The sequence below is a fragment of the Anabrus simplex genome, chromosome 6, assembly GCF_040414725.1.
Source record: "Anabrus simplex isolate iqAnaSimp1 chromosome 6, ASM4041472v1, whole genome shotgun sequence".
Taxonomy (NCBI): Eukaryota; Metazoa; Arthropoda; class Insecta; order Orthoptera; family Tettigoniidae; genus Anabrus; species Anabrus simplex.
Window position 1 is genome coordinate 133,963,574 of NC_090270.1, and position 27,492 is coordinate 133,991,065.

Sequence of the window (27,492 nt, forward strand, 5' to 3'; positions counted from 1 at the left end):
GCTTGAAGAGCAGACTGGAACTGTGCCAACAGAATAATAAAACACAACCATGTAAAATGGGCAATCAACGCGTTTCACCTTATGAAGGCTCCAGGGCCAGATGAAATACTTCCTATACTCCTACAGGAAGGATGGGAGATACTCGTCAGTGCGCTGACGGACCTCTTCAGAGCTAGTCTAGCTTTAGGGTACGTGCCAAAATCATGGTCTGAAGCTAAAGCAGCATTCATACCTAAGCCTGGAAGGGCAAATTATGCCCAAGCCAAAGCATACAGACCATTCATGTTAAAAGCAATGGAGAAAATTCTGGATAAATATATCAGAAGAATGGTGCAACTGAACTCAATGTTACATAGAAATCAGTTTGCATATAGACCTAGCAGATCCACTGAAGTAGCATTCCACCAGGTGGTTTGTAAACTAAAGGAAAGCCTAGAATATAAAGAAATGCACTGGCGGGATTTCTTGATATAGAAGCAGCCTTCAGCAATACAACCTATGACTCTATGATCAAAGCATTGGAAAAGAGCAAGGTGAGTAAAACCATCGTCAAATGGATTAAATCCATGTCAGACGGAATAAAGATAAAAGCAACCCTGTTTGAAGAAATGCTGATGGTTAGGGCCACCCGAAGCTGTGCTCAAGGAGGAGGTCTTTCACCTCTGCTGTGGAACCTCGTGGTGAACAAATTCATAGCTATGCTCTTTTTTTTTTTTGCTAGGGGCTTTACGTCGCATCGACACAGATAGGTCTTATGGCGACGATGGGATAGGAAAGGCCTAGGAGTTGGAAGGAAGCGGCCGTGGCCTTAATTAAGGTACAGCCCCAGCATTTGCCTGGTGTGAAAATGGGAAACCACGGAAAACCATTTTCAGGGCTGCCGATAGTTATGCTCAACGAACAAGGTTTCTATACACAAGGAAACACAGATGACCTTGTGATTGTGGTACGAGGTTAGGTGATGAGTGTTATCCAGGACCTCATGCAAAGATGACTCAACCGTGTGGAGATCTGTTGTTGGGAAGAACAACCATCAGTCAACCCGAACAAGATAACTCTGGTCCCTTTTATAAGAAGAAGAAAATTAGAGGGAAAGAGATCACCGAGGCTCTTTGGGCAAGATGTATATATGGAAGAACAGGCACTGCACCTAGATGTAGTGTTAGATAAAAATCTAACCTGGAATCCACATATAGAAAGGAACATAACACGGGCCAAGAACTTGCTGTATGTATGTAAAAGAGCCATTGGGAAGACATGGGGCCTAAGACCATCAATGGTAATGTGGATATACACAATGATCATTAGACCATTGATGGCCTATGCTGCAATCATCTGGTGGCAGACAGTAAGTCAAGGAAAAGTCGGCAGTAGATTGGATAGCCTACAGAGAATGGCATGCATAGCCATAACTGAGGCTATGAGAACTACGCTGATAGAAGCCTTAGACCTCCGATCACTGCAATAATTGAAATTAATTGAATAGGAGGACCCCCATTAATTAATTTCAATTATTGTAATCCCACTTCAATACGGATCATGAAATTTCTAAATATCAACTCCCATAACTATGCAAATTCATAAAAGGACAAGCTAGAATGAATTCATATAGATTGGCACAGTCAGAGTGCTGGAATGCACAAAGACCCAATCTAGGACACTGTAAAATTAACGGAGTAATAACAGAGGATGTTCTACATATGCCTTCTTATCATATGGTACATCCGACTCATTGGCTGAATGGTCAGCGTACTGGCCTTTGGTTCAAAGGGTCCCGGGTTCGATTCCCAGCCGGGTCAGGGATTTTAACCTTCATTGGTTAATTCCGTTGGCTCGGGGGCTGGGTGTTTGTGCTGTCCCCAACATCCCTACGACTTACACACCACACATAACACTATCCTCCACCACAATAACATGTAGTTACCTTCACATGGCAGATGCCACCCACCCTCATCGGAGGGTCTGCCTTACAAGGGCTGAACTTCGCTAGAAATAGCCACATGAAATTTAAAAAACAGATGGTACCAAAGTACAATTTTGAAAAATCGTTTGAGACCCAGATAATAAAAAAAGAAGACTGGGATATCAACAAATGGAATACTGAAAAAGAAGATACAGTGTGGTGGACTGATGGCTCAAAGACTGGTGATGGCACAGGAGGAGGGATCAACGGGGGAAGACCTGAGAGATCAATCCAGATGAGCCTGGGCAGACACACTACAGTCTTTCAAGCTGAAATGATAGCTATCACAACATGTCTTGAAGAAAATCTGAAAATGAACTATAGGAATAAGAACATTTTCATTTGTATGGACAGGCAAATGGCCATTAATGCCATTAATGCACTAGAGGCACTCCGGATAATATCCAGAATTTGTCTGGTATTGCCACTCACTTCTCCTAAAGCTCTCAAAGTACAACATTGTCAAAATAATATGGGCATGCAGGTATAGAAGGAAATGAAAAGGAAGATAAACTGGCCAGGAGAGGGACAGAAACACATTTTGTTGGCCCAGAACCTGTATGTGGGATTTCCTATGGACAAGCCCGATACTACATAGGAAAATGGGTACAAAAGCATCAAAGGAAAACTGGAAAAATACTTCAGGATGCAGGCTTGCTGTTCCTGTTGACAACCACATTGACTCTGGTATGTGTTGTTGAAGCAATGTGGTCTGCGCTTCAGCCCTTGTAATGACTCAGTTTTGACGGATGTCTATACCACTGTTCTTAACATCGAAAGCAGCACATATACAGCAGTTCACATCCAATAAGTGCATCCATTCTCTGATAGAATTATCCAATTTTTTTACAGTCCACATTACCCCTCTCAAAAAGTTTTTTTTAATTTTTATTTTTATTTTAAAAAGCAGCCGTGGCCTTAATTAAGGTACAGCACCAACATTTGCCTGGTGTGAAAATGGAAAACTACGGAAAAGCATCTTCAGGACTGCCAACAGTGGGGTTCAAACCCACGATCTTCCGAATACTGGATACTGGCCGCACTTAAAGCAACTGCAGCTATCGAGCTCGGTTCAAAAAGTTTAATTGCAGAGAAACCATGTTCTCATCCATTAATTTCACTTAGTCTTACATCACACACTAAGCTTTGCTGAAACACATTAGGAGCCCAGGCATAGATAACATGTTAAAAAGAATGGCATTCTGTCACATGTCAAGCAGTAATTTTGTAAAGTGAATCAGAATATCTACTACACGTCAGTATAGATATTCTTGTGAAGTATAAATTGACAGTATATTACAGGGATCTTCAGTTTCTCTTTTCCAGCAGTATATTGTATTTTGTAATAATGAAAAGAAAATTACCATTATACACTATGATGCAGAGCATATTAGAACTAAATATGAATTTCATGTACTCTACAGTGGTAAAATTAAATCAGATTTTAAAATGATATATTCAAATACATATTTCACCAAGTTACTCAACCTTCCTACTTCTTTAGCACTTTCATTTATTTTTAATGACTAAGGAAAGTGAAGAGTTCTCTCATTCCAAAATAGATTAAACATCAAACTGGCAGGTTTAGTCATGAGTAGACATCGGATATGTATGCAAATGCATATTTTGTTTGCCGATATGTAGACCTCCAAAACGAACAACCGGGTGAGTTGTACGTGTGATTAAGAACACACAGCTGAGAGCTTGCATCCAGAAGATAGTGGGTTGGAGCCCCACTGTCGGCAGCCCTGAAGATGGTTTTTCGTGGTTTCCCATTTTAACACCAGGAAAATGCTGCGGTGTACCTTAATTAAGTCCACGGCTACTTCCTTCCCACTCCTAGCCCTTTCCTATCCCATTGTCACCATAAGACCTAGCTGTGTCAGTGCTGTAGAGAGATCATTCTCCATAGCAGAAAACTTAAAGAAGATTGCTGTAGTGTAGCAAAGCAAATTATAAACAGGAAAAGTAGGGTGTGCAGTGTAAAATTAATGAGGCATGTGCATTTAAGTGTGTTTCTTCACATTTGTGTTTTCTTACTGCCTTAATCATTATGAATTATTATTTGTATTGATTAGTACACTGTGTCTTATCCAGGAGACGTATGCATATGTTTTAACATTGAACACCGATAGATTGATACGTCTCACAAACTATGCACGGATTGTTGGTACTAGTGGAATGGTCGCACCTGTAAGTAGAGTGCGATTTTTTGTTTTTCATTCAGTCGTTTATTCCCGATCATGATTTTATGTATTGGTGGGGGTGAACTGCATGAGTATAGTAAAGGAATATTCTGTTTGCGTTTCATGAAAGTGTTTAATAGCATTGCATACTTAAGTACATATTTTACCACTTTTTGCAGCATAGTTGTTGCATGCTTATATTGGTGATTTATACAGCATATAAATCTGATGTCTAGTCATGAGAAATATGTCCAACTGTCCCTGAAGTCATTTTATGCTCTCTCTATCTCTCTGACTGATAAGTCATTACATGAGAATACTTCCTACTCAGTTACAAATCTACCAGAAAGGACAATAGTCCTTCATTAATGTGAAATTGATTAGTGGAATGTAAAACAGTAGTTCAAGGCAACATATAAATATTGTTTAATGTTTGATTAAGTACCTTGCAGTGAACAGCAATGGCTCCTTTGGCTGTTTCACTGATGTCAAAGAACTGGGCTAGGATTGAATTGGATGGAACCCCTCCATCTAGGAAGTAGAGGTCATAGTGATCAATTCCTGCAGAAGTGAAGCTGTAAGAGTCAAATCATCATAAGCTATAGACATTATAACAACCAACATATACTACTCTATTTTTATGGAATTTATTAGGTTTTTAATAATTATAGCTGGAAAACTAATGGCAATGACCAAGTTGGATCATGAAAGGTAGAAAGCATCCCATTAAAAAAAAATATATTTATATGGTTTTTCAATTAATTGATGATTATCCTATGGTTTGAATAGTGATTTTAGGTATTCTCTTTATAGTGTATGTATTGTATGTGCACCTTTTAGTGATAGATGGACACCCTAGTGCTGAATCGGTCGACCTCTTGTTATCTTCGAGATACGTATTGGCAACCTTTGAAACACAAGCTATGAATTGCTTATGCATCGCTCTGCGACATCTGACGTACACTTTACGTACTAATACTGTTGTTGTTTACACAGCAAAGCCAAACTATAGAATTCATGCTAGGAACAAGATTAGCATCGAGAAATGCTATATAATGTATGGGTGACACAGTTGTTGGCTTAAGAAAATAAAGGTTTAGAAACTTCATATCGATCGATAATATTATCAATTCAATTCAGATTTCATTTCCATTCAGTTGGCAGTGTAACCGGAACCGACAGAGCTTCCTCCTTACTCCTCAACCCGGAAAAAAATCTATCGCTAAAAGGTGCGCGTACAATATGTATTTTTTTAGTGTTTTCCGGGTGTGAATAACATAATATTTGATAGAGTTGTAGGTTATTCAGTTTGTTTATGAAGACCTCTGATTCCTATGGTGTGAATATAATCTATGATATGAAAGGATATTGACAGATGATCTTTCAATCCTATGGCAATATTACCACAAGTGGAGACTCACACCAAGCAAGTAAAATCCAGACATCCAGCAATAAAATCTGCTGTTGAACTTTTTGATAAGGGCTTCAATATAAATGATCGTTGGGAAGAAAAATGGATCCAACATGCACCACTAGATATTGTAACTGTTTTAAATACCCAAATTAAACCAGCTGGTTTTGGTCTGCCTTGATATACGTGGAAAACTGCCAACAGGATTCATACAAACCCTGGAGTATATAATGACTTCCTCTACAAATGGAACAAAATTTCTGAACAATCTTGTGTTTGTGGAACGACTCCCCAGACCATCCAACACAGTGTGTAACAGTGTAGTATTACATCATACTCGGGTGATCTGAAAGACTTTCTAACGTTGACTCCAGATGCTGTTAACTGGATAAACAAATTAACTCTCACTGTATAAGTGCATACATTGTCATTGTATACTCTGTTTTTTGTCTAATTGTTATAACGCCATTCTTATTTTATTATATAATTTATATATTCCAATGTGTTGCCATATGCTAAATAAATAAATATTTGAGTATTGATAATTACAAACATTATTTTCATTTAGTTAATATGAACCATGTACCATGTTTTGATTGTGTAACTGGCTTAATTATTGTCTATTCCATATGCTTTCAGCAGATATTTTGCAAAATATTTGAGAAAACTTATTCATTTACCGTACTCCATGACCTTGTTGTCATTCTACCCTTCATAGCGAAAGAAGTGCATACTTTTCATTTGTTAATTTATAATTGTATATGTTGAATGATAAATAAGAGTGGGCTAGGATTACTGCTTGGAAGTCCTAGTGCCGGTCCCAAGTCGAGGTAAAGGAGAAGGGTTGACGTCAGGGAGGTAATCTGGTCGTAAAATTCTATCAAGTCCACAGTGAGTCAGATCCAGAACGAGAGGCATGGCCAGCGTAAGGCAGACCCCATGAGCGATGTGCAGAATTTGAGGGCCATTTGAACGGACATATTGGTAGAAAAAAACGAAGAAATGGAAAGGATCCATGGAGGGCATGGTTTTGGAGCTTTGAATCAGGAAGGTGAGAAGAATTCCATATGGCTGTCATAAATTCCTTTTTCTAATTACATATACACTAATTACAAGACAGAAATTTCATCTGTTCATCCGTATTGAAAATAATGTTTATATTATATTTTCAATACATTAGATTAAATATTCAAAGAGAATATATTATAAAATCTTCAACATTTTAGTATGTGTTTTGTCCCCTAGTTAGGGCCATCTTCAGCTGATAAAAACAATTACAAGAGATCCAATATTCAAGGACACAAGTTAAAATTGGCCATAAGAAGTACAAAGTAAGGCATGGACAATAATAGGAACACTTCAGGTTTTTCTAGTCTCTTTGTGTGTGTGTGTGTGTGTGTGTGTGGGGGGGGGGGTGTTAAAATCCTACTGTATAAAGTAACTATATTATAAAATGATTGATAATTTTCATTAAAATAAGGCCAAGATTAAAAATCTGAAGAAAACACATTAAAAGAGGTCTTGAGGTCTTCTGATACAAAGCGTCATTTAAACGTTATGATTTCTTTGGCAGTTAAATATTACATTTAAATTTGGTAAACATAGGGGAACTCTGTTTTCTAAGAATGAGGACTCAAGTTTGTCTCATAAAGCATTGTATTGGTAATGAGTGGAAACAGCATAGAAAATAACTTGAAGATCAAGTAAAGTCAAATAGATGCTTACAGGAGTTCCTCTGCTGGCCCTGCTGTACTGGCATGAGTGTTGATGTGGCTGAGTGAAAGTTATTTTCTGTCAACAGCTTTTGCTATTCAACTTGACAAATCGACTGATGTTGCAAAATTATCCATTTTACTGCTTTACATCTGTTATGTTAATGGTGAGCCTGTAGAAGAGGACTTATTATTCTGCAGAGAGCTACAGGAGAAGATATATTGAAGTTAATTGATGAATAATTTTTTGGAAGTACAATAGACTGGACTCGCTGTATAGGCTTTTGCTCAGATGGTGTAAAATATATGTCAGGGTGTTATGCTGAGTTTGATGCCAGAGTGGTATCAAATGCTTCATTGCATAGACATGCTCTTGTTTCCAAACATATGCCTGAAGGATTGAAATCTGTGTTGGACAATGCAGTGAAAATTGTCAATTTTCTTAAGGCTTGCCCTACCAATTCCCTCATTTTTTGCACCAGTTTGTGAGGAAATGGGGAGCATTTATAACTGTTTATTGTCTCATACTTAAATTAAGTGGCTGTCTTGAGGTAGAACTGTTTTCATATTGTTTGAGCTTAAAGACGAAGTTCAAGTTTTTCTCACCATCCATGCCTTTCACAATCAAAGTGTATGGAAAATGAAAGCTGACTTCAGACCTGGGCTTATTTGGCAGATATTTTCTCAAAAATGAACAGTTTATATTTTTGCAAGACCCTGTTGAATTGTTCATCAAAAAAAAAATTTTGGGAAACTTGTTTCAATACCAATCAAACTGAGTGCTTTGATATCCTTCACGACTTTCTATGGATGAAAAAAATTTAACAGAATTTGAAGGGACTTGGAAAAACCTTCAGGGAATACTCCTTCATATATTCCTTGATATATGGACTGGTTAAGTTTAAAGGAGTTCCCAATGTTAATGAATAAAGCCATATCAACTTTGTTAACTTTTTCATCCACATTTTTGTGCAAAAAGTATTTTCCTTCAAATGCCTATTTAAAAATAAACACAGAAATAAATCAAGTCCTACATAGAAAAATAGAAGTCAGAAGCAGAAACAAGCTCATCAAGGGCTGAGAAGAAATTGATGGTAGAAGAAGGGGATTGATGAGAAGAGAAACCATCTATATGAAGACAGGTGAGAAACCATCTATATGAAGACAGGTATGAAGATATGGAGATTGTCCTTGTCCTTTTGTTTTTCATGCTTCTCTTTGTTTCCTCTTTCTATTGCTCCCTCTTCCTGTGCTGGCTTGTCATTTCCGTATGTTTATTCCACCATGTGTTCTTCTTCATGTTCCTATTAGAGGACCTATCTGTGTCGGTGCAACGTAAAGCCACTAGCAAAAGAAAAAAAAAAAATTAGATTAGAAGAGCATCATGACACATGTGCAATTTGTTATGCCTTACAAAGGCAAGTCTAGTTCTCCTGCACATTCTTTTCAGGTTCTTATTGAAATATGACTTGGGATGTGGCCTGTAAGAATGGAAATGCTCCTAATCTCAAAATGTCATTGATGTCATTGTCAATACTTGGAAGGAAGATGATGATGATCCTACACTTCGCAATACCATGAAGTATACAGTAGATGAAACTCTTGACTTATTGTCAAATCCACAGTATTTGTTTTATCTATTGCCATTAGAACTTCAACATTGTGCTGATTTGCAACTGATGCTGCCTAAATAAAAATATCTCATGCACTTTTAATGTGAGAGGAATGAAGTTAAACCTTGTTTTAGTTAATTCTGTCCCTAATATTAAAAGGAAAAGGAAGGTCCACATCCCTCTTACTGAAGTTGATCTAAAACTTGTATATCATTTCCATATATGGAATATTAAGGTCTCATTAAATTTTTTATTGCAGCAGATAAAGAGACCACACTTTCATCCACTTCTAGATCTTAAGGCAATATGGACTACAATAATATGTCAAGAAAGATTTTTCAGTCCTAAACAAAAGAAGGTTGCACTTCACAGTCACTCAGCTGTTTTTGACATCTATGAACACTGCCCAGTCGCCCTCCACATTGTGGAGAAAACGTTATGTTTTTATTCCACTTTAGCTGACTGAAACTAGGAATTACAGGAATTGTTTAAAATAGCAATTTGTAAAATTGCACGTTACACATACTTTAACGGAATCCTACAATTACAACCATATATTTGAATGGATTTAATGAATGAATGAATGAATGAATGAATGAATGAATGAATGAATGAATGAATGAAATGGTGGATGCATGATTTCATGATAAAATAAAAAATAAAAATAAAAGCAATTTGTACAAGCCCTGTTGTGTTATCAACTAATTCTTTCCTTTATTTTCTTTAATTATTAACAACATTTTTAGCAGAAATACTTTTTCTTTTTGCCAGAGTCATGGACACTGAGGTATGGTTCACCCGCTTGCCATGTGCATTTGTCAGTCTGGCAGTCTCTTTAGTGTCTGTTGGTTTCTTAGTGTGTAGTCAAATACTAAAAGATTTTTAGTTGTATAATCACACCGTACTTCTATTTGATCATAATACATGTGTAATATTGTTCCTTTGGTGAAAGTTTTATTGTATAGTATTGAATCAAAATCTCAAAAAACTATTATTACCGCACTTAAGTTGGTAAACTGTCAACCTTAACCTGTCTGTCAAAATTTGCTCAGAGAGCATCAAAAACTCACCATTTTGTAGCTTTCTTTTTTTCCAGTTTTGAAGTATAGACTATATCCCACACCCCACCCCCACCTGTATCCCTTATGTTCCACAAACCTGGGTACATTTGTTGTCTCTCCATTTTTTGCCGCCCGAATTCTAATTCCCAATCGCTGCTACTGGCTGTGACATAACTTTGAGTTAGGAAGATATGTCACAGCTAAGATGTATGAGGACTGGGATTCAAGGCTCAGGCACCCACCCATAAACTGTACATTTCACAGGTAGTATAAACAGAGCCGCCACTGGTCCATGAATGTCTGGAGATGCGTTATTTGGAGTAATAAATCATGCTATACCATGTGGCAGTCAGATGGTTGGGTATGAGTGTGGCAAATGTCAGGTGAACAATGCGTGCCTACCTGTACAGTGCCCACAGTGAAATTTGGAAGGATAGGGTAGACTTTGTCCTCTCATAATACTACAGAACAGCTTCTTATTGTCTACAGTAGAACACCAGTTCAGAGATGAACATTGTGTGTTTCAGTCTGATAATTCTCCCTGCCACAAAGGAGGCCTGTTCATGAGTGGTTTGTGGACAGTAAGATTCCAGAAAAGGATTGACTAACCCAGAGCACTGACCTCAATCCTATCTAAAACCTCTGGGATCAACTAAAATGGTGACTTTGCTACAACTTCAGTGACCCATTTCACTAACAATGCTTGCTACAGTGTTGCAAAAAAATGGTCTGTGATTCCCACAGAGACATTCTGACACCTTGTAGACAGTCCCCCCCGCCACCGTAGAGTTTGATTAATGTCCACTACTAGGTAGTACATCCGAGGAGCACTGAAAGAGCAGTTTCAACTAGGTGCCTGGACACTTTTGATCAGAGAGTGTATATGACAATAAAATGTTAATAATTTCTTCAATACTGTATAATAAACATATCCTGTGGAAATCAGATGACTATCAGTGGTCTCACATGGGTGTGCAAATATTTGCGAACAACGGTATTCTTAAGAATCCAATACTGTATCTGATTATTATTAAGTGATTATTGATAATCAGCTGGAAATTAATGGAAATTTGAAAAGGTCATATCTTACCTAGAAGCATCATACGCTTTCTTGTTGAGACGAATTACAGTTGTAACATTATTTTGCTTGAAGTACTTCAGATAACTCTCTGGTTTTCTATAAATGGAATTTAATTCAGATGTTGGGCCGCAAAAAGCAAGAAACTTGTTGGGAACAATCCAATTCAAGTCTCCATGCTCAATTGATTCATAATACTCATATTCTTCCAAATCGAAGTCATCAAAACTGAAGAAGCCATGTTGGAGAGCCCTGGAGGAAAATAATACATATTTTTTAGTTCTTCATAAAAATTAATTAAGTATATTTTCTAACTAATCAGTTGTCACAAAATGTGTCATTGCTAGACCATGCCCTAGATGCAGGTAAACATAGAGGAATGTATAGAGTAGAAATATTCTGCCTTCATTCTAAAAATAGTATTGAGTAAAATATTTTTCAGGTAACTGTTATTGAACCCAATTATTTGTATTGCTTTTCCCATCACTGCATGCCTACATACATACTGCCCCCTGCATACTGGTCAAGCTCAGCCAGCACATGAGAAATCCCGAGGTGGACCGTTTGTTTGCAAGCTGTCCTAATTTTGAAGGCATTTAAAGGATAAGGGCTGATGACAATATAAGAAAAAGAACAATTTAAAAACAGGCTTGACATTTATTATAAGATATACACAATAAAATGAATTTAACAAACAAAATATATCTTGCTGAAGTTACTTTTGAAGCTCACAAAGTTAGAATGGTTGAATAAATGCACATAAATCAATTCTCATGTCTGGAATAGCGTTGACATATTGGCCTATTCTGTAAGCGATAAAAAGAAAAATTAGCCTTCCTTTGGCTAAGCAAAATGAAATTTGGGTGGATGAACTCCATCCTAAAAACATCCTGAATCTCCATGATGTCTTAAAGTTTGATTTCAGTTATATCAGTTTAAACATGAACAAAAACATTAAATGTCCACTTAAACTGAGTGGTGGATAACCATGGTATCCTTTTTAATTGAATCTGTACAATATTTACAAAAATATACTCTACTCTCTCTCAGCTAATGATAATTTCTCAAATAACACAAGTTGAGATGATTAACTCAATTATATGAATTATTGAGACTCTTGAAAAATCATTAGATGAATTAATTGAAGTTAATCATGTCCTTACATGAACTTAATAATTGCTAATTTACATTTAGCATTACAATTCTTTCATTTATTTTTATAAATCTTTGCTTATGCTTACTCTTCAGAGAATTTATCAATCTTATTCACCTTCCACAAAATTGTGTTATCATAGAATTAAATCTGTCATTAATCTTTGCATAAAAATTTTAAATAGCAATCTCATATAATACGAACAAATCACAGACAATGCCAGAATAATCTGATCCACCGTACTGAACACGTGGTCAGACTAAGAACCACATTTCAAGAAATAGCACTGCAAAATATTACAAACTACATCACTCTCACACCATGCAAACACAGGATACTCGAATTTTATGTGAAAATTTACACTCGGATCCTAGGCTTTATTTTTATTTATGATTATTATCATGGGGAAGAATGTTGAATGCCATAGACAGATGACCTTCATTTAAATTCAATATGCTCAACAACTGACATGATTCGTGATGGAAGTCAGATGATCACTTAATTGAACATTATCTTGACATTACAGTGGTGATATCTTAAAAAATCACAATGTTATTCGCCTGGGTTAACACTGATTATCCTCTGACACGTGGTCATTGAGTGTCAAAAAATTATTATTAATCTTAAATATTGAAATACATCTCAACACATACTCCACTTTATCAGAATGCATTGTAACCCATGATACATGCTTCCAAAATTCAATAATATTGCCTGCAGGCTTTACCATTTTCCAGGTAAAATTATACAATAGTTGAACATACCTCACATATTCCACATGAACAATTCTAACATTATTTATCACTCATGGCCATTATAATTTCATTCAACCCGATCTTAAATTATTATTATTGTTAGTAGTGATTTTTAAATCTACCATCGGCATCTGAATTAATATTTAAATAAGATGACACAATCTGCATTATCGCGTGGCAATGCAATGGATAAAACACAACCTAAAACTCATCCCACAATGTTTCATTAAAATTTGAAATGATCATTTTAAATTCTTATTTATCCGAGAGGACATTGATTATTAGGCATGATTTTTATTAATTGCACTGAGGGAGAAATATTCTCAGAAGACAAACTATTCTACATCTAATCTAATACAGCCCAATACACACATTCTTGTATTCAAAACTACCTGTACTATGGCAAAATAAAATGTGAAAAATATCACTAAATTACTCAAGTCTAATAGAAATATTATTTTAGAGAAGAACATTAAATTTTCTAAATAGATGGACAGAAAATATTACAGAAAGGTACTTAAATATTGCAATGGAACTCGATTCCCGGAGCGGTCTACTATGCTGGCATGATATCCGTCACATTCTCCCTCCGATGTTAGTGGCCCTTACATGCTTAGTGCCACATGGTTGATGTAGATTTCAAGTCCCACGTCGGATGAATTGGTCCTCTTGAATTTGTAGTTGACATCCTGGACTGGTGTTATAATAACAGTGGGTTGTGATCCTCTTCTCTCTTCTGAAGTTAGTTCTGAACTGAAACTGACACAAAACTTTAGAAAATGTTCGTGCTAGGCCAGAATAATTTATGCAGGTGCACATGTAACTTAACTTGGCTCGTAGACTTCTTGAAGAGTAAGGGGGTAAGCTAGGTAAAACACTGGGTTTAAACAGCCTCACGTTTGGAAGTCTGGTCATTGAAATAATTAGTATTGGCATTCGTACGTGTAATTGTTCCTCGTAATTGGTTCACATCATTCTAGAATGTTACATGAGGAAGAGCGAGCACATGAGGCACTGGGTTTAACCTTGAGACAGGCAAGCTTATCATGTGATCTCCACATGTTCGATCGATGAGGGTGAAAGGAAAAATCATTACTTCAGAAATTCCAACTCGCTGGCCACCTGGCTGAATGAGATAACAGACTGTCACCAACTTGAAAAATAGCCCACACCATATAAATGACACAGGCACATAATTAAATACTCGAAAAACACAAAATTGACAAGGACATATCTCCCTTGGTTGATGATTGATTTGCTTGGCAGATTAAATCATTATTCAGATATATTCACAACATTAATGTTCCCGGAAATTTAAGTTTACTACTGTCTGCTTTTAATGTTTCTTTCTTCTAACAGCTGAGACTGCTCCTTGTGTAACCTAGAATTATCAGCTTCAACTGTCCGACTCGTTGGCTGAACGGTCAGCGTACTGGCCTTCGTTTCAGAGGGTCCTGGGTTCGATTCCCGGCCGGGTCGGGGATTTTAACCTTAATTGGTTAATTCCAATGGCACGGGGGCTGGGTGTATGTGTTGTCTTCATCATCATTTCATCCTTATCACGATGCGCAGGTCGCCTACAGGAGTCAAATAGAAAGACCTGCACCTGGCGAGCCGAACCCGTCCTGGGATATGCCGGCACTAAAAGCCATACGACATATCATCAGCTTCAACTGCTGCCTACAACAAACGTAAATCTCCCAGAAGTTTAGCCTGTAGATCTTGACATTCTTTACACGTTTCCTCAGGCATATTGACCTGGGTTGCTGTATGATGGTAGGTTGGATCCTCACATTTTTCCCTCGGAGGATGATTTTCCTCCTGAATGGTATTCACTTGAATGTCTACCCTCTGTTTAGGTTGGCAGCATTATTGACTGCTTCATACGTCTAATCTAGACTTTGAACTTTATGCGAATTGTTCCCAAAGACTTTTGACGATTCTATATGGCCCAACAAATACGAGTGCAAATCTGCATAGATTTTGTTGGTAGGTTCAGATACAGTCGGTTTCTTAAGTAACACAAGCTCACTTAATTTCAAAGGTCTGTGCAATTTCTTGTCATGAAATTTTCTCTGACGTCTTTCAGCATGACTCTAAGCATTTAGTGGCTGTTCTATGTTCTCCTGTAGAGTAGGCTTAAGGGCTCCTGGACATCGGATAATATTGTCCCATAGTCTAACATGATATTTATTAAAATGAAGCACTGATGGAATCTGTGCTGTGGCTTCATGAATTGTACCGTTAGAACACTCCATTATTATGGGCAATACATCCATCCGTTTCCAATGAGAATCTCCACAAAATATTCGGCAGAATTTAGCTAGTTCTTGCATTACCCTTTCAGCCGGGTTACTAGATGGGTGTCTGACAGAATTTAATACATGTTTAATGTCTAATTAGACCATAGCCTGTTGGAATTCAATAGAAGTAAACTGTGAACTATGATCTGTCAGTAGTGCTTTGGGTTTGCCCATAGGTGGTATGATTTTATGAGTAATACATTGTAAAAATGACTTGGAATTGGCCTTCTGAATCAGATACAAGGTCACATACTTAAAAAATACGTCAACTCTAACAACTATTTGATGGTTACACCTTTTAGATGTCAGGATTTCTCCAAATAGGTCCGTGGCATACAGTTTGTATTGGTCCTGATGGTATGATGGGAATAGGATTCTGTTGAAGCAGGTGAGAGCTGGGTTGTTTGACTCTCTGACAGATATCACATGTTCTCACAGCGTTCCTAACAAAAGTTCTGAGTTTCTTGGATCATAGCTGTTGTCTTATCTATGCTGCCATGACCTGCAATTCTTTGCACATGCCGTGTAAGTTCTTCTTGTAATTTAAGAGGTACAACAGCCTTTAAATTAGATTTAGCAGTGTTCACAAATTTGTATAGAATTCCATCTAGATATTGGTAGTTCCAGGCCTTCATTCGCATCTTCCTATATACGGGTTCACCTGATGTCAGTTTTCCTTCCATGAAGTCAGTTATGGGCCTCAATTTCCAGTCTCTTCTCTGGGCTTGTCTCAAATAGCTGAGCCTGTGCAAAAAGTCCTGATCTTTGGGAATTAATTTGATTTGGGGAATGCCCACAGTTTCCAAATTTGGGTTTAGACTCAAGCAGTCGGCCAATAAATTATTCCTCCAGTTGAAGATTAAATTGTTGGACAAATAGGTTCCATCAAAATACTCTGTCAGAAGCCATAGTAGTTTTCATCATGAATGTTAGGACAAGATGATCTGTTCTAATAATAATAGGAAACCCATAGATTAATTTTTGACAATATTTTAGCGTATACACAATTGATAACATTTCTAGTTCAGTAGCAGAGTAATGCTCATGTTTCCTTAGCTTTCTACTGACAAAGGCTAGGTAGGTCTTCTTTTCAGGATCGTCAGCTTCTTCTTGATATAGAATAGCACCGATTCCAATGTTAGACGCATCTGTCTGAAGGATAGATGACCTATTAAAGGCTGTGGAAACCTCCTCGTGAAAGATTAATCAACAATTTCTCCAGTTTAACCATGTGTTCTTCTAGGGTTTCAGTTGCTAGTAGTAAATCAGCAATATATCTTCCAGTAAAGCTTGTAACTTCTTCTGTGAGACAACGATCAAGGGCTCTGATGAATGCCGCACTGGCATTACACAAACTAAAAGGCAATCTGCATAAAATATAGGTTTGTTGATCAAACATGAACCCAGTAAGCAATCTCGATTTTTCTTCCAAGAGAGTATGGTAGTAGGAAGATGTAAAATCGACCGATGAGAAATATTTCATGTCCTTGAATTTCCTAATGATATCTTTGACGGTTGGAGCCTGGTCATTCTTGGGTATCAATTTCTCATTCACTGCGCGAGCATCTAAATATACTCCTAGTGAACCATCAGGTTTTGAAACGGCCACTAAAGGGTTAATAAATGGTGTTCTGGCTTTCATGACATTATCATCTTCATTTCCCATTTTCAGCTTCCCGGGTCGGGTTGTGAATCAAGGATCTCCATCGCTGCCTGTCTCTCCACCACTCTTCTCCTTTTTAAGTACATCAACTAGTTGTTCCCTCCCCCCTCTTCTCTATGCACTCCACACTGAATCTGTCCACCTCTATCGGGGTCTTCCTCGTGGTGCCTTTCCTGTTAACTTCTCTGAAAAAGCTTTTTATTTGGCACTCTCTCTTCTCCCATTCTCATCATATGTCCATACTACTTTAGCTTTGTTGTTTCTATCCTGTCTTGAAGTTTCAAGATACCTGTCCTTTTCCTTATCTCTTCATTTCTAATTCTATCCTTTCTGGTCTTGCCCTTGATACCTCTTAGGAATTTTATCTCCACTGCCTGTATTCTACTCTCCTCTCATTTTGTTGTAGTCCACAGTCCAGCTGCATAGGTTAGTATGGGTTCATAATAGGTTGAATATAATTCTTTCTTACATTTCTTCGGGACATCTTGGTTCCACAAAATACCCCTTACACTCTGGTAGAAGCTGTTTGCTTGTTGTATTATTTTCCCAATTTCCTTGGTTATCTTTCCATCTTCTGTGATCACACTTCCCAAGTACTCGAAACTTTTAACCACTTCCAGAAATTTACCACTCAGTTTTATCTTTCCTGTTCCTTTCTTCCTTCCCCCTGTCATCACTATTGTTTTACTTTTTTCTGTGCTTACTTTCATACCAAATTTTTCTATCTCTTGATTCCATACATCTACTTGTTTTTGCACTTCCGTTTCATCCTCAACTCATATCACTATATCATCTGCAAACAACATGACTTTTTTTGCCCAACTTCTATTTAATGTTCTTATGAATTTCATCCATGACTATGATGAATAGTATGGGGGATAGTACACTTCCCTGTCAGAAACCAGTTTCAACTTTAAACCATTTTGTTTTTCCTGTACTAGTCTTCACACTACTAACACAATTTTTGTACATAGCTTTTATCATTTGCAACTCCAGGCCTTCATGACAATTCCATCCTTTTCCACTTCTACTATGATTTTTCCTACCCTAGAATGAAATTTCTCAAGAATCGGGTAAGCCTTCTTCTTGAACGGGAGCCAATGAGTATTTAAAATCTGGAATCATGCCTGGCTTTGAATCAAACAGAGTTTGTACTTTAGCAATAAATCTCAGATTTGAGCTTGTTCCTGGTCTGTTCCTAGGGCTTCCTTAGCTTTAATCTTGATTAAATCGAATTGATGTACACTCCTTTCACCCTCTTCTAATATCTTATCCATGGCCATGTGAATCTCTTCTATGACCTCTCGATCTCCTGGTTATGCCGGAGATAAAGCATCACATTCGATTTGAAAAGTGCACAGATCATCTACTCCATATGAGTGAAATGAAGCAACCTCTGAAAGGTCAGCTTTCTTGAAATGAATTTGGTTAGCATTCTTATCAATAGTAGCCTGATAAGATGGCAAAATGTCAGCTCCAAGAATTATATTGAATTTTATCTGAGACATGGCCAAAAATAAGTACAAAATTTAGTATTTCCAATGTCAACATCCAAAAATGTTTGCTGTTTGCACATGACTGTATCGGGAATAATGCATCTAATTTTAACATGTGACACTGGAATAATTGGAATTTCATTTCTGTCTTTAAGATCATTCAGAAATGATGTTGCAATGACACTAATAGTGAATCCAGTATCTACTAAACACTTTACGTTGACATCACAAATATGGGCCGAAATTATAGGTAATATAATTGATGTTCCAGAATTTAGTTGTTCCTTTAAGAGATCATCTGACCTTGTGTCCGACTCGTTGGCTGAATGGTCAGCATACTGGCCTTTGGTTCAGAGGGTCCCGGGTTCGATTCCCGGCCGGGTCAGGGATTTTAACCTTCATTGGTTAATTCCAATGATACCAATATAAATGGTCCGTTATTGGACATTATAAATTTTCCAGCTAGCTCATTCTTGGTTGCCAGCGTTTCGCCCTCGTGTGCTAGGGTGGGCTCATCAGTTGGTACCTAGCACACCTACCAATACGCTGGCTAGTGCATACCGTGGAGGCCACTGCGTAGGCTAACTGGAGCCACCGGCAGTGCCAATGCACTATGAGACTTTGTCTCATCACTAAAAATTGATGCCTGCTTGGCCATCAGATGATATAGATGTTGATTCCCATAGGGAATCTGAAATATTTGTCCTGAATGAGCAAATTTATAATACCAATATAAATGGTCCGTTATTGGACATTATAAATTTTCCAGCTAGCTCATTCTTGGTTGCCAGCGTTTCGCCCTCGTGTGCTAGGGTGGGCTCATCAGTTGGTACCTAGCACACCTACCAATACGCTGGCTAGTGCATACCGTAGAGGCCACTGCGTCCAATAACGGACCATTTATATTGGTATTATAAATTTGCTCATTCAGGACAAATATTTCAGATTCCCTATGGGAATCAACATCTATATCATCTGATGGCCAAGCAGGCATCAATTTTTAGTGATGAGACAAAGTCTCATAGTGCATTGGCACTGCCGGTGGCTCCAGTTAGCCTACGCAGTGGCCTCCACGGTATGCACTAGCCAGCGTATTGGTAGGTGTGCTAGGTACCAACTGATGAGCCCACCCTAGCACACGAGGGCGAAACGCTGGCAACCAAGAATGAGCTAGCTGGAAAATTTATAATGTCCAATAACGGACCATTTATATTGGTATTATAAATTTGCTCATTCAGGACAAATATTTCAGATTCCCTATGGGAATCAACATCTAATTCCAATGACTCGGGGACTGGGTGTTTGTGCTGTTCCCAACATCCCTGCAACTCACGCACCACACAAAACACTATCCTCCACCACAATAACACGCAGTTACCTACACATGGCAGAAGCCGCCCACCCTCATCGTAGGGTCTGCCTTACATGGGCTGCACTCGGCTAGAAATAGCCACACAAAATTATTATTATTATTATTATTATCTGACCTTGTCATCCATGAGTCAATTTGTACTATAATCCATTCTTGATATTTATTACTGCTGGAATTCCTAGGATCGAGACTATCTCCAACTAGTTCATACTGATTTCTTTTATTGGGCCCTTAGTTTTATCCATTACTAGTCTTACTGTTGTCTTGTTCTCTTCTTCTCTCCTCTTGATATTGTAGACTCTCGGCACCTACAATGTCAGGGTTAGTGTTTTGATTTTGTATGGCATGTTTCCATTTTACTTTTTCTTGGGCCGCGTTCTGAATTCTTTTAGGTACCTCTCCTTTCCTTCATCACACCGGTCTCCTCTCTACGTTGGTTGATGGAAGTCTTGACCTCTTTTTCATTCTCGTCTGTAGTTTGTGTAGGGTCTTCTTCAGATAATCCTTCTGAAATATTCCCAGGTTCTAGAATTCCTTCGTCTGGAAACTGATGAATGGTTTCTGGGTATATTTCTATCTTCTTGATGTCTTCTCCAGATTCTCCCTTGGTTTTCAGAATTTTTCATGCAGTGGACTCTCTTCTCCTCCTCTCTAGTTATTGTGATCTGGCGAACTTGGTGTTATTGACCTCTGAAATTCCTGACAGGCTCTCTGGATGTCATATCGAGTTGTCTTAGTATCGACTCGGCCTGGATTGTAGATTGGACATTTGAGGCGATCATAATTTTCTGAACGTCGGGTGGCAACTGTCAAATTATAACTTTAACAAGTTCCTGCTCAGTCGGGGGTGAATCTAGCTCTCTAAGTTTCCTGAGCTGGCTTGAGAAGAAATCAGAGTATTTAGTTGGCATTGGTGATACATATTTTCTGGCATACAGCTCCGTCTTCAGATTATGTTGGACGTCACTGTTCCAGTATTTATCCATAAATGCCTTCTTAAAACAATCAAAATCGCCAAACAAAAATCTGAAAGCGACAAACCACGTGTGAACAGAGATTTCCAGATAACATTCTGTTACATAGAGTTGTCGTTCAGGAGGAATTTTGGTGTCTCGGAAATAATCCTGAAGTTTGTTTATGAAGTTCTTAGGAGTAATTCCTCTTACATTGTTGAGTCTGATGATGTTGACAATTTGAGGTTGATCTGTCGAATTTAGGTGTTGGGTGCTATTGTTATCCCCTACTGAAACGCTGAATGGATTTGTTATATTTTGGTCCTGAACTATCCAAGGAGTTGAAATTTTAGGTTCTCCAGTCATTCGTTTTTCTAGTTGATTTTGCTTCTCAAGGAACGAGGCAGTTATTAAGCTCGTGCTCTCCCTCTGGAGTTTAAGCATGTTCATTTCCCTTACTAAGTCTTATATTCCCTCAGTGAATTCTCCTTTACAGGGTTCAGTTTCAGTTTTCGATTCCGTCTTCACATTCTGAATCTCCTTTACCAAAGTTGACTTAATCGTTTTGAGTTAATCTTGATTCCCTTCTAGGACTTTGTAAAAATATTCGAACCTCTCAGTAGTGTTTGCTTGAACTACCTTAATCTCTTGGCGAATACCCTTCTCGACCTGTTTAATATTCTCACTCACTCCTGTAAAGCATTTGGTCCATGCTGATTTAACAGCTGCCAGGTCAGATATATTATTATCAATTTTGTCTTCCACACTCTGGAATTATTTTTCAACTTCGTCTTTGTACTCATCTAATCCTTGCATCATGTCTTGTGTGACATGAGCCAGCCTTCTAACTTAGCCTGGTCTGCATTTAATTCCTTGGTTAATTTAGTTTGAACTGTGTTAAATTCAACAGCCAACTTTGCATTCAGATTCCCTTTGAATCTAACTTGGTTTGCATTAATACTTTCACTGAGAGTTTTCTCTAAATTAGCCTGACTTGCACTAAGATTTTCACTGAATCTCTCACTAAGAGTTTTCTCTAAATTGGCCTGATTTGCAATAAGTGTGTCACTAAACTTCTTTTCTAGATTATCTTGGTTCCCAAATAAATTTGCCTGCAGGTTGGCCATAGCCTCCCGATTACGCTTCTCCATATCTTCTAACAGTTTCTCTAGACCTTCCATAATTATTGATCATTAAATAGCTCATACACCAACATAAAAGGGATCATGATTGGGACGTAAGGATTTAGGGAATCGCGTCCATCAAGTAAGTATAAGTTGTTTGGAATAGTTATATATATATCAACTCTGAATTAACTCACCAACTTAGGTTCAAATTATATAATAGATGCCCAAACAATCAGGCTGAGCAAGTTGCGGTACTGAAGGCCCTTGAGAAGTTACAAGACATAGACAATATACTTGAAAAATCTGCTGTAATACACATCATCATCAGTCGGTTTACTCACTGCTGAGCGTCGTGACCTCATTGCGTACTGCATCCTTAACGAGATTTTTCCATGCTGAGCGGTCTTCAGCTCTTCTTAAGATATTGTGAAGAGGGAGACCAGTGATCTTCTTTGCTTGGTCCAACCATCTACTTGTTGTTCTGCCTCTTGGTCTGGTGCCTTCAATTTTGCCTTGCAGAATGGTCTTTTCTAAATTGTCTCCTTCTCTCCTCAAAATGTGTCCCAGGAACTGGAGGTAACTTTCACTAACGTGGGAAGATAAACGTTTTGTGATGCTCAGTTCTTCTATAATGGAGGCATTTGTTCTTCTTTCTGTCCATGGTATACGGAACATTCTCCGCCAACACCACATCTCAAAGGCATCCATTCGGTTCTTGTCAGTAGCCTTCACAGTCCAGGTCTCACAACCGTACAGGAAAACAGAGAACACCAGTGATTCCACCAAACTTATTTTCACTGTTTTGGATAATGCCCGGTTCTGCCAGATCTTTGTGAGTTTAACCATTGCGGCACGACCTAGGATAATCCGTCGTTTTATTTCTTTATCACAATTCCCCGTGTTACTGATTATGGAGCCCAGATATACACAATCATTCACCAACTCCAGATCTTTTAGACATCCTGTTATTTGGATTGGGATTTGACTTTGTCGGTTGATAACCATTAGTTTGGTCTTTTTCATGTTAATTTCTAGACCAAAATCTGAACTAATGATTGTCACTCTAGAGAGCAATTCATCAAGTTCTTGTCCACTGCCTGCAGTGAGTGTAGTATCATCAGCAAAGCGTAAATTGTTAATTTTCCTACCACCGATTGAAATTCCACTATCCCAGCCATCCAGTGCTCTTCTCATTACATACTCTACGTAGATATTGTAGAGTTGGGATGACACTATGCATCCTTGTCTGACTCCATTTGTCACATTGAAAAATTCTGAGCATTTACCATCCACCCTTATGGTTGCATTATGACTATTGCTGTAATACACACTGACAGTAAAATAATCTTGGATCTTTTATGAAATAGCCGCAAGCACAATGCACTGTTAGAAGAAATACAAAGTATTTTACAATATTTTCAGCAAAAAAACTGGATCATACATTTTGCATGGATCAAGGCTTATGTTGGCAATGAAGGAAACGAACTTACAGACCATCTGGCCATACAAGCTGCAAACAACCTGGACTTACAAGTGGTGTATGATCGAACACCTATCTGTACAATCAAACAAGACCTGAAAGAGGAAACCATTCGATTGTGGGAGAACTATTGGGAAAACGCTACAAACAGAAGCATAACAAAAGCATGCTTTCCTAATGTACAGATTAGACTGAAAATTAAATTAAACCTAAGTCATAATATGACAGCTATGACAACAGGCCATGGACAATTTGGTGAATACTTCTTTAGGTTCAAAATAACAAATGACTCTACATGCGTGTGTGGTGAAACAAATCATCAGACGATTGACCATATTCTTTGGGAGTGTAAATTAGTCAAATCCGAGAGAGATGACTTTGTAAGAGTTTTATTAAATCACTGGGCCACTGGCCAGTGGAAAAATATGAACTTGTGAATCCGGTATTAATTAGTAGTGTCATTATGTATACACAAGCATGTAGTATTACTTTCTGTAATGGAGCATGCTGTTAATAAATGATTAAAAAAAACACACACACAGAGTATTCTCTGTAAAGACTGCAATGGGTTGCAGTGATCTCTCTAGAAGTCCGTCTAGATAAACTATGCTCCTCCATAGCCTCTAATTTTGAATCAGTTAACTGACCCCTTCATTACCTGTACCTCATTGTCATCATCATTCTAGGATGTCAGATAGGGTGATGTTAAGTGATGAGCCTCTTCCATTGTTCTGCATTTGACAATACCTCACTCTTCACTATCGATCTCCTATTCAGTCTTCTTTTCTGGACATCTTCTCTGCACCAGTCTAGCTATGTAGGTATATGGTCCCCAACCAATTACTGCTCTCTCTGTACAGGTACGTGATGTTCTTGTTCCAACCATACTCGTGTGCCTAAGCCATTTGAATCTAAACCTGGCCTTTCTTCCAGAGATTCTTCCCCTCCCATCAAAAATCTGACATCTTCAATCCATACACATATATCTTCAGAGGACTTCTAAGAACTTTCCTTTTAACTAGCATGAAGGTAGTTCCAGAAATAATTTTTGCCTATTTATATGTTTGAAATTAGTATGGCTAGGGTTACCTGCCACAGGATCGAGTAGACAGTGCAACCAGGGACTCAGTGCCAAGTGTTGGGCGGTGGTAAATAACCCTTCTCTCTAAAGGGGTCAACGGCTTTGGGCGAAGGCACTCTTTAAGTGGGTGCTGGTTCCCCAGTGGAAGAAATGCTGTTGAAATCTAGTATGCAGCATATGTTCTCCAGTTAGGGGAGGCCTCATTGAAAATTTGCAGTTAGGTATAAAATACCTTTGGGTGTGGTGAGCCCACTGCAATAATTGCCTATATAAGGTATCAAAGTGGATCAGAACAAGGAGAGGACAAAATGGAGGTCACTGATCCACAGGCCAACCCTAGACAAGGGTGACAGAAGAGAAAGTTATATGTTTGAAAGTAATGTACCTAAGAAGAAATTTAGTATCACCTGTAGTTCAGAGACATTTCTTTCCCTCCTTACTTTTCTCTTTTTTTTTTTTCCTTTCAATTTGCTTTATGTTGCATCAGCACAGATAGGTCAGAGACATTTGTCTGTGTCACTGTGATGTAATCGCAAGGATCCATGTTGTGCTTGCCCATGTCTTAAGTGATTGTTCCACGGTGGCTGATAGGTGTGAGTTACAGATGTGCACAAAAGAGGAGGTTAGGGTGGTTTTCGACCACGACTGTGAATGGGCATGTGACACGAATGGTACAGAAATTTGTCAAGGTATACAGTCTAGATGTCATGTTGGAGCAGATGGATCGGTAATGGCGTCACAAGTTCTGTGACGGGCATGAGAGTGTGGCAGACAATTTGCAGGTTGGACACCCAGCAACATTGTCTACAAAGATGAACGTTGAATGTATAGATACCATTATTCACACCAACCGATGGGTCACCGTAGGTGACTATTAGTAAGAGGAGCTCATTGAAGTTCGAACATGCCTGAGTACAACAAATTGGCAGCACAATGGGTGCGTAGACAGTTGGCTTTCAGTCGCAGTCACACATCTCAAAGAATGGACATCAGTCTGCAACATCATCCTTGTTAAAAGTAGGAAGGCTAGCAGTTTTTTGCATGGAATGGAAGCACCCAGGCTTCCTGATCAGTTTTTTAGGAATGGCTTCTTTAATATTGTGAAGAGGTATGAGAAGTGTGTCAGTATTCTTAGAAACTAGGTGGAAAAATAAAAGATTTATTACATCTCCTTCTAATGACGCTGTGTTTCATTTCCTAAATAAAAAGTCCTGTGCATAATAAACTTGCAAAACTTATTTTTAGAATTACTCTCATATCTCTCCTTTGTAGTGTGCATATTTCTGGCAATATATGAGAACAGTGTCAAGATAAAGATCCTGGTTTTCAAGATCAACTTTTAGCCCTATGTTAGGAATTCTGCCTGACTGTAGAAGTGAGACCCATTTAACCACCACTCTGTTTGCTCTGCCCTATCTTTGGTAGGTAGTGGTATTGCACTATGTTACCCAGGGATTTATCTTTTATACATTTTGAGTATATTGACCTTCAAGTTTTGTGTGGCATCTAATGTCTTCATAGCAATGACTTTTCGTTTCAGCTTTCTTCTAGTACTTTTGGTATTGCAGATACCGGTATCCATTATGTCCTCAGGGCAAATTGAAAGCAACATTATATACTGAAAAATTTCTAAATAAAGCCCTGCTTACCAATATCACAGCAGTACCAATTGCTCATACTTATACTCATTCTTAAAGTTACTATTGTCAAAACTGTAAAACAACAGCATGCTGACATTTAAAAGTAACCTAGACTTTGAATCGGCAATCTGCAAAAGAGTGAACCTTTTGTCCGTATCCATGTGAATGATTTTCTTCATTTCTAGTATAGCAGTTAGTCCAGCATCTCGGAAGCCCTTGCTGTCTCACAACCTCAACATTCCATTTTTGATAAGAGTGTATCTTTCAACTAGCAACTTATTATCTAAAGCTTCTCTTTTGAAGGAAAAAAGGAAAAAAGAAAAAAAGAAGAATATTTCTGGCACCTTTCAAATCCAAGATGGTATTACAGAAGTTAATTTTATGATCCACATTCTATTTAACTCAGTCAAATGAATAAGAGCATTGTTCAGAAGTCTTAATATGTTAGAAATATACTTCAATGTTGTATAATGTTCCCTGTGTCACTGCTTATTTCATTGTTTTGTCTTCATTGTTCATCAAGGGAAGAAGATCTGGAAGGATCTCTTCAATGTACAGTACTTGCTGATAGACTCCATAACTTCATTACTTGCACTCCATCTAGTTACTGACTCTTGATTTTTAATGGCATTTAAAATGCTTTCTGTTTTCATGCTCCAAAAAATAATTGCTTCAAGATGACTTCAACCACATAAAAAGAAGCTGAGGAAAGAATCTCTAAATATCAACATCCATGAACATCTCTAGGTAGGCCTTATGAAATCAAATCAAATGTTCAGCCACATTTGACTTTACATGCACTTTTTATTAACATCCACCAAGCATTTTACAAAATGAATGACTCTCCTCTAGACTTCAAGCTACTTTATCTTTTCCCTTACAATTCATTCTACATCACGTACTCCATTATATCAGGTTGTACTAGATTTCTTTCCATGTCTAATGGTTGTGTAGAGTAGTTGGTTGAGGTGTTCACGTTCTATGTTTGGGATTGAAGGCTAAAATCCCAGCGCAACTGTTTGATGTTTAAGAGTGCTTAAATATGAGAAACCCATGTCGGAAGATTTAATATCACATTGAAAAACTCCTTTCAGGAGCAAAATTCTGACACTCTGGTGTCTCTTAAAATCTATAGCAATGAAGAGTTATTAAACACGTTAGAAGATTTGCCTTGGCACTGTGATCAATGCTCATCCTTTCAGGTGCTTTAAAATTGTTAAATATTTTTTCCTGTTCTAATATAGACTGATGTCTTGATGGGGAGAAGAGAGAAAATAGAAACAAAATTCCTACCTTTTTGACAGAAAATATACCATCTGTAAACGAGTGACTTACTTACCAGGACTAAAATACTTTGGAACCAATTTATTATATAGAATGACTAGTGGACATGTGCGGTGCTCCACAGCATTCCTTATAAATAGGTCAGATAACTCATCTTGATA

The 27,492-nt window shown here is 37.9% G+C and overlaps 1 protein-coding gene across 1 annotated transcript in view; it reads right to left on the reverse strand.

Moving 5' to 3' along the window:
* The window catches only part of LOC136875892 (dual specificity protein phosphatase CDC14A), a 71,017-nt gene that overhangs the window by 35,496 nt on the left and 8,029 nt on the right, over positions 1 to 27,492 (reverse strand). Inside the window, exons 2-3 of the mRNA XM_067149512.2 lie at positions 11,037 to 11,276; positions 4,595 to 4,724 (exon numbers count right to left, since the gene is read on the reverse strand). Coding sequence (XP_067005613.1) covers positions 4,595 to 4,724; positions 11,037 to 11,276 — 370 coding nt within the window. The remainder of the gene's footprint in view (positions 1 to 4,594; positions 4,725 to 11,036; positions 11,277 to 27,492) is intronic.